The sequence below is a fragment of the Perissodus microlepis genome, chromosome 14, assembly GCF_051167445.1.
Source record: "Perissodus microlepis isolate ML-2025 ecotype Zambia chromosome 14, ASM5116744v1, whole genome shotgun sequence".
Classification (NCBI taxonomy): domain Eukaryota; kingdom Metazoa; phylum Chordata; class Actinopteri; order Cichliformes; family Cichlidae; genus Perissodus; species Perissodus microlepis.
Window position 1 is genome coordinate 30647017 of NC_140474.1, and position 9173 is coordinate 30656189.

Here is a 9173-nt window from a genome sequence, read left to right on the forward strand (position 1 = left end):
GCCCTCTGCTCACTTCTATGGCTGCAAATAATGTGTCAGCATCATGTTTTGGGCATTGTCAGGAAAGATCTGTGTGAGCAGAGCAACTGGTGGAAAGTTAACATTAGGTATTCACGTATTCTGACAGTCTTGTTAGTTTGTAAAACAATAATTGTACAGATCTACATAATGCTGCTTTGTAAATATAGACCATCTAGTATCCGCTTAGTACAAATAAGAGTCTCTTGTAGTGAAATCAGGGGAATTTTCAACCACACATTGGGCACAAAGTGGTAAATGGGTGATTGCTGGCAGATAAAGAGCCCGCTTCTGGCAGTCGTCCAGTACTGTGCTATGTGTTTCCCATGTGGCTGACTGATATCTTATTTGGAAAGTTCAATGGGCAAAATTTAGTTACTGTAATAGCTTGTTTTTTTCTGTATTGACACATTATCATTTGCTAATTCAGTGATAAACTATAGCTTTTACTCTACGCATAAAAATAAGACATGGTTAACTGGTAGAGCCCTATGAAGTATGTTTACTATATCATACCAACCATGTATTTATTTAATTTAAAGCAAAGCGGTAACACTTTGTTCACAGGCAGAACACTCCATTTATAGTTGTGTTTTTTCTGTGTTTTAACAGTTGTGGTTAGACAGGTTTTTAGTCCTGTCGTCTTTTTCTCTGGTTTTGCACTTAAAAAAGTTTTGCACGAATTCTGATCAAACTTTGTAGGTGTGTGGAGTGGGATCATATTAACGCTTCATTAAAATTTGGCTTACATCCACCAAGGTCTTCAAGGTCAACTTTAATGATTTAGTGGGTGAAGAAAGCCTTATAACTTAAACTACGGTTCTTACAAGTATGGTGTGTATGGTCAGCAAATAGAAAGCATTGCATAAAGATTTAAAATATCATGTCACATCTGATCCCTGACGTCTCCTTCAAGGTCCAGAGACTGGTCTGAAGTGATAGCAATGCTACTGTAAACTGTAGTACAATATTATAGAATCAGCTCAAGTCATTCATGTCCTGTTATACACGTTACCCATTAGCCACTGCTACAAAGTCTTTGTGTAATCAAAGTCAATTCAATTCAAATTCACAATTCATTAAAAAGCAACTGTATTTGTCCCTAAGGGGCAATTAAAAAGACAATTAAATATCTGTCCTGCTACCCTTATCTGATTTTTGCTGTACTATGAACCTATTAAAGTATTTTAAAAAGAAAAGAACAAAGAGAACAAGATGGATATATGTAGAATACAGCACTGTTCCCTTATAGGGTGAGCTGGAAGGAGGCAAACTTTCTGTCCGTGCTGTCTGGGTACCTCGGCTTTGTCCCACAGTCCAAAGGCATGCTTGTGAAGTTAACTGGTTATTCTAAATTGGCTGTAGATGTGAATGTGAGCATGAATACTTCTCTGTCTCACTGCATTTGTATTGTGATAGACTGGTGACCTGTCCCACCTCTCACCCACTGACAGCTGAGATAGACTCAAGCCCAAATTAGAAAAGATGGAACTGGATGGATGGGTTTACAAGCATACACGGGAACACTGGTGTACTGCCTGATGGTTTTCCATAAGACCAGAGATCGACAACCTACGGCTCTTTCGCCCCTGAGCTATGGCTCTTACCTGGCTTGCAGATTTGGGTAAGAAAAAATATTAAAAAAGTAAAATTAAATAAAACTAGGAACATTTGAAATGTTACAGGCATAGTCTCCCCTTTAGGAAAGTAACCTGATGGGTAATGTATTCTGTGCCAGAGGCTGAAGTGGAAGACAGGCACGTGCGCGCCAGCGACTGAGTGAAGTGCAGTGAAGTTTACGGAGATTGGGAAAAAGAAACCTATGCTTATAGTACTAGCTAGTGCAACCAGAGGGGCATGTAAAGGACCCATTTCTAAGTGAAATGTTAGTATACCAGACCAGGAAGCTATAGCAGCTACGAGATGAACTCTGACTCACACAGGCACTTGAACGCAGAAGCTGGCAGTGTTAAATTTACCTCAAAACCTACATGGGCATACCGACGTGATCTGTGCGTATCAGGTGATTCGTCCACACGTATGTAAGGTTTTGTGAGCGAGCGAGAGAGCTGTTTCGTGTAGTCTTATACGTTTGTACGCACAAAAAGGTTTTTGATAGTCAAAATGATCGGATTCTTGAAGCTGATCTTAATAAATTATTTACTTACTCAGGTTTGGATGTACGCGTTTGTAAAATAGTTTTACGTATGGTCAGATATTTCTGTGTGGATTGAAGCACGCGCGTGAGTCCTCTAAAGTTACACACACATCATTGAATACGTTTGTAAAGCTTAGTTTACGCTTTTGAGACATATTTCTCTCCATATTTCGGAGGCCTGCGGATCTTGAGATCCGCATAGCAATGCGAGCAGGTTTTCTCAAACATAAACTACAGGAAGTCCAAACACCTTCTTGCAGCCCTGATATGGAAATCAAACAAAACAAAGTGAGAACACTATTATTTAACATGCTGTTATTTTCAATCACAAAATATCTATAATACCTTTTGCAAATATCTGTATATGTTCGACCCTGAGCTCAAGCTGTTTTATTGTCGCCTGTCGAGAAGAGGACAATACACTGAAATGGACTGAAGTCATAATTTCATGCAAAAAGTTTTCATGATTATTCTTTTTATTTTAAAATTATTACTCCACTGCTACGTTTTATTTATTTGAAAGTGGGCTGTTTGTTATTTGATGAATTTTCCATAAGGTGTGAACTCAAATAGACCTGTGGGTGGAGAGGCTAAAATGGCTTTTTTTGATGTTAAAGGTTGCCGTCCCCTACACGAGACATAGCCATATTGCGTTAACAATTTGTTTAAAAATCCTACAATGTCACATCCAAAAAGTTGGGACACTGTCCCAAATGTCAATAAGACATGTAAAATATTTACAGTGAGAAAGTTGGAATCTGATTGCAGCAATATATCTTAGGAGACAGAGGCAACAAAAGCTAGAAAACAGAAATAATGAGAGCAATATTTTGCAGCTTATTGGGTTAATAGGCAACAGATCAGTAACATGAGTTGGTATAAAAGCAGCATCTTAGAGAGGCAATAGTTTCTGTGTAGTAAAGAGAGCCGCATGATAAAAGTGGCTCTGCCATCCAAGATCACAATACCGTCAAAGCACAAATGTAGAGGAAGAGCTTATGAGATGAGTTTGAGTTTCCTGTAGTGTGACTAGTTACAGTCACAAATTAGTCAACCCTCACTCACAAAGAAAAACCACACAAAGAGGAACCTTTGCCGCTCTGCTTCAGTTCTTTAAAAAGGACATTCAGACATTTCTTTTCTCATCATGAACACATCAAACAGCACCACAGAAGATGACCGGGTTTATGCTGGGATCTTTGGCTGCATTATGGTGATAGGTCTGCCACTCAACGCAGTCTCACTGTGGATTCTTCTCCGCCGCCACAGCCTCAAATCACCCAACGCTGTCTTCATGGTGAACCTGGCACTCTCAGACCTGCTAGCCATCATCTCTTTGCCCATGAGGATCTACTATCATGCAACAGGCACCTCGCTGGGAATTATCACATGCCTCTTCAGCCTAATAATCTTTCGCAACAACATTCGCTCCAGCGCCTCCTTCATCACCTTCATAAGCGTGGACCGACTGCTGGCTGTGGTTTATCCTCTGAGGTCTCGCCATCTTCGGACCTCGTGCAATGCCTGGAAAGGAGCAGCACTCGTCTGGGGGGTTTTGCTGGTGGTAAATATCCCAGAGGGCATAGGATTTGTAAAACACATACAGAACCACACAGAACACAATTGTTTTCAATCTCATTATTATAAAAGTGTAACACGATCAGCAATTATTTACCTTCAGATTGTGTTACTGGTCACAATGCTAGCAGTCAACATTGTGTGCACCGTTATGGTTTCCTGGACTCTACACAACCATCTCAGTGACTCTGCAAAGGTCAGAAACAAGGTGAACGTAATGCTGATTTTTGCCATCAACTTGCTTATATTCTGCACATGTTTTCTGCCCATGCCACTACACGCAGTTACAAAAAGCAAAGGAAAAATAGCTCCACTGGCATTTCTGACTGTTTTGAGCTGCTGTCTGGATCCACTGATGTATTATTTTTCTTTTGACTCCTTCTGGAAGAAAAAAGAGGACACGGGAAGAAAACTATAGATTAGTGACCTGCTAGAGTTGCTATCAGATGTCCCATGATACATGCCTGTTTTTTTGTTTTTTACAAAGTAGCTCGTTTGTGCACAAGATTCTTAAGTAGTTCAACCACATGCAAAGTTTTCAGCAGTTAACCATCAATATTCATTTCTTCAGCAACATTTGTGTGAAAGCCAGAGACTGAAACAGCAAAAGCAAAGGCTTAGGTTAGTGGTTTCATGTTTTATTTTCACTGCAACATGAAAGCCTCAACCACAGAAAGTATGGAAAAAGGCAGCTCCAACACTGAGTTTATGCAACTAAACCTGACAAAACTTTTGTCAAGTTCAGTTAATATCCCAATCAGTATCATGTAATAAGTTTGTCAGAATTAACAATCTGACATGAGAAGATGTATTCAGATGCACTGAAGTTTTTTTCTTAAAGCCTTCTCCTGAAGTATTTCTCATGCAGTTGAGAAAAACAGTGTAGAGAAAAAAATCACATAATTCATTAAATCTACTTTATATTTGTTCACTTCACAACTGAGGAAGCAGCTTGTCTAAATCAGTTAGAGACTTTTTAAAAAAAAGCTTCCGGAAGTCACCACTTGTTGAACTAAATACTGTCAGGACATGAAACAAACCACCTTTTAACAAACAGATAAGAAAAACAGAAGAAAAATTGTGTTTTTTCGTCTTTTTAGTCAGACTAGCTGCTTTGTTTTTGTGATAAGTTGTCTCCTTGTTGTACATTTTTCAGTTGCATGAAAGACAGGTCAGTAATGTGGTATAAAAAGAGCATCTTAGAAAGGAAGAGTTTCATCAATCTATAAAAACTGCATCTCCAAATTGTGAAAAAAAAAATCTAAATAATATTCCTCAATGTAAAATTGTAAAGGCTTGAATATCTCATAATCTACAATACATAACATCATCAATGCATTATGAGAATGTGGAGGAATCTCTGTGCGCAAGGGACAAAGCCCAAAATCAATATTGGAGTCCTGTGATTTTCAGGCCTTAATACAGCACTGCATTACAAAAAAGTATGCCTGTGTCATGGAAATCACCACATGGGCTCAGGAACACTTGCAGAAATTGCTGTATGTGAATCATAATCATAATTTACTGTGCCAACGACAAATCCAAGTTAAAGAAAAAGAAGAACATGGTCCGGGAACACCACCATCTTCTCTGGGCAAAATGCATTTAAAAAGCACAAATTGAAAAACTTTTCTATGGTCAGATCAATTCTCTGGACTAAAGAAGAGATGGGCCTTCAAAAGGTTACACTTCTGATGGTATGGGTGTGCATTACTGACCATGGAATTGGCAACTTGCACATCTGGAAAGGCACCATCAATGCTGAAAGTTATATACAGATTTTAGAGCAACATATGCTCCCATATTGATGACATTTTTTCAGGGCATGTGTTGCGTAAGAAAGTGATAAACGACATACTGGCTCTATTACAGCAGTGTGGCTTCATAGTAGAAGAGTCTTTTTTTTAGATCAGTTGCTGCCATCAAATTCAAAATGAGCTAATATTTGTCTTAAAATGGTACATTTTCTCATTTTAAACATTTAGTATGTTTTCTATGTTCTTTTGTGAATTGTTTATGAGTTTATGAGCTTTTCATTTTGTAAAAGTATTATCGTGATTATTATTATGATTATTATCATGATTATTTAGGGAGGGGCTCCCAACTTCTATGGAATTAGGGTTGTATTTCACCTGCCTGAAACACACTTGCTTCCACAAAAAGCCTCTCTAACCTTATGGCTGCTTTAGTCCAATATGCAATCATGTTTAATTCTGTTTAATATTAGGGTTGCTAAGGCTTCAGTCGAAACTTTGATAGATGTAAATGGATGGAGATTTTAGTTGCCACTATATCAGCCCACCTTATGGCACATCATTTAGAGAGGGAGCTACTGCTGCTTTGCTCTATATGGCTCTTTCTAAAATTAAGCCCATGTGTTTCATTGTGGTAATTTGTGCTGTCTAATTGTGATAGATATAGTGTCACATATAAAACTCTCCCACTGCCTGTTACAACTGCTGACAGCTAAATCAATCTTAGCATGTTAGTTATGCTGTGCTTGCCTTTCTTTTGAAAGAAATTTGTGAAGAATTGATTTCCCTTACTTGCTGCCTTTTCTCCTGTTTGTTTTGTTTTGATTCTTTGATTTTGCTTTGATTTGTTTCATCCATGTGCAGTGAAATTGATTTCATTTAGTTAGGTTAAATCTCCAGTAGATACGTTTCTATTGGTATAGTTAAACAAATGTTAGCTTGTGTATGTCGCAGTAATGTTGGGCTAATATATGTCAAAGTGTATAAAGATTTTAAATAAAACAAATATTTGTTGTTTACACAGATGCTTTTTTGTTTTGTTTGTTTTCTTTTGTGTAACAGCAAAATGTACATTACTTAACTCTCCTGTAGCTGATGTGGTGTTTCCTGGGGGAAAGGATTGTAAAAGGATGAAGAATTCTTTTTCTACAGTTAAGGCTGAAAATTCATAAAACTTCCAGAAATACCAGTAAAGTTCACCAATGTTTGACTGGTGTTTGCTATAGATCGTGCATTATCCAGTTTTCTGTGATGTCAGAGTTTTAAAAAATGGTGGCATGGAACAATTTAGGTTTATATTTTAATTTTGTGCTGAATACATTTGCTGTTTAACTTGGTTAACATGTGACCATGCACAGAGTGGTCAGTAGAAGAAGGTTTAACTCAGCTGACATATCTGCAGATGAAGATGAAGATGCAGATACATGGTACTGGACTGTGAGCACGGGGCCCACTAAAGGATGTTGGAAACTTGTGCCACCTTCACAAAGCCTTTTCCTGACAGTTTGATAACTAACATGCACAGGACTAGCCTGCTGGAGGTCATTCTGTGGGAGTCTGGCAGCTCCTCCTAGTAGAAATGAGCAGACACTGATCTTGCCCTTTAGGGTGAGGCCTTTCTATGGCCCTGTCCAACTCTCTTTGTGCAACCTTCCATCTCCTGGTATCTCCTACACATACTCAAGACTGAGCTCGGAGACACGGCAAACCTTCTTGCATGGATGTGCCATCCTGGAGGAGTTGGACTACCTGTGCAACCAGAATTGGCTGTAAGCATCTGGGCTACCAGCAGTGACAAGGACAGTAGCTAAAAACCAAACAAAAGGAAAATCAGTCAGGAGGGATAAGTAGAGAAATGGTCTGTGGGCACTGTGGCTCTCCAGTGCACCTGTTGCCACTTTTATTTATCATCACCATATGTGATGATAGCGCACAAGCGCCACATATTTAAATGTTTTCCAGAAAAAGACTCCAAACGAGGAACATTCACTGTGTCCAGTCTAATCATTTATCATCACGCTGCCACATTTAAGAAATTGTTTCCTGTTCTTCTGTTTAGTTTTAGCACAGGTTATCTACTGTAATAACGTGTCTTTATCTGTTTATTCAAACTGATCATGTCTGTTCAAAACTTACACTTATTAAAGGTAACTGAAAACAAACCATCTTGCATCCATCATTGTAAATTCACATGAGCCTAGGCCCTGTAATGTTTCATACATTTTATTCATTTCATGTAAAATTATGCTTTCTTTTTTTTTTAGACAGGCCATATCTCATTTTTATGTCTACAGCTGAACAGTGACGAAAAATGTCTTATTTAAGTATAAGATGGGGAAAATCCCTAAATTACACAATACTTAAAATAACAAAACTCTAAAAATTGAATTGACTTGTTATTTGTTTTATTTTCAATGTTCTTGAAAGTTAAAAAAAAAAAAAAAGTGAGGGAAGGAAATAAGCTGACTGCAGATTAGTGAACTTCAGTTTGGAAGCCATTCATGTGTGAACTTTATCATGGTCCTGCCTGCAGTGGAGTCACAGTGGTTACAATGGCCTAGATTAAAGATGCAACTGAAAAATAATACTGTCGTTTCCTCTATTTCTAAACCATCATGATCTGAGGCTGCAGATTGTGTGAGACCAATCAGTGAGGACCAGAATGAAGACGACACAGGAGAAATTGGTAAAAGAAAACAAGACGTTTATTTTGTATTTTGGCTGACACAAAAAACAAGACAAACCTAAATGCAACAGGGAACCTGAACTGGGAAAATACTTTATAGAAGCAGGGGCGATTTTAGCTCATTTTGGGGGGTGCTTCATCACCCCCCAAAATAAATCAAAGCACCCCCAAAGATTTCTTACTTTTTTTTTAAAATATTTGCTATTTGTGGGACACACTACTAAAAATATAAAAAGCATACAGTACTTAATTGAGATGGAACATTTTAACAACAAAAGTATAGATAGTTCCAGCTCGGCTCTCCCCTGCTCTGGCTCTAGCGCCGTTGCTGCCAGAGCGATAGTGGCTGAGCGGAGGTGGGAGTGCCTGGCTTAAAACAGGACATGTTAGCTGCATTTAACTTTCAGTTACTCTTTATATAGTTAGGTAGGAGTCAGACCATGTTTCTTTTTAGCTGAAAAACATTACACCAGGTAACCTGCAGTGTTGAAAACTTGTTTTCCGACGATGTTTGCTACCCTACAATCCGTCCTGCTCTGTAGTAAAATCAGCGATATTTGACTGTCCTGTTGATCTCATTGAAATGTATATAGCCTATTTAAAATCTAAAACTTAACATTGTCCGTAGCCTGCTGTTGTTACCACTGTCCTGTTTGAAATGTAATGAGAGAAACTGGTTATTTTGTCATATGTGCATGTACCGATATTGAACCCAAGGTACTAACTAGCTAACTGACTGGATGCCCATTAACCTTATAGCTCCTGTTGTGTGTGTGTGTGTGTGTGTGTGTGTGTGTGTGTGTGTGTGTGTGTGTGTGTGTACACACAGAGAGACAGCCAGGTTCATAATGGATATGAGGAAGTTTTTTTCAAAAGAAGGAGCCACATTCAGGTAAAAGTGTAAGATCAAATGATCCATCAATAAAGGATAATGTTGGATCAGTGTTTCAATATTTGTATCCTTTATTAGATGTACATG

General features: G+C 38.4%; 1 protein-coding gene across 1 annotated transcript; it reads left to right on the plus strand.

The window, feature by feature from the left end:
• Positions 1 to 3263: 3263 nt before the first annotated feature.
• Positions 3264 to 5686, plus strand: LOC146374204 (lysophosphatidic acid receptor 6-like). Its single transcript, XM_084952010.1, has one exon. The coding sequence runs from the start codon at positions 3324 to 3326 to the stop codon at positions 4170 to 4172; it is 849 nt and encodes a 282-aa protein (XP_084808136.1). The 5' UTR covers positions 3264 to 3323; the 3' UTR covers positions 4173 to 5686.
• Positions 5687 to 9173: the final 3487 nt, after the last annotated feature.

Excerpts from the sequence above, each read along its gene's own strand:
- LOC146374204 (XM_084952010.1), top strand. The coding sequence starts at position 3,324 with ATGAACACATCAAACAGCACCACAGAAGATGACCGGGTTTATGCTGGG.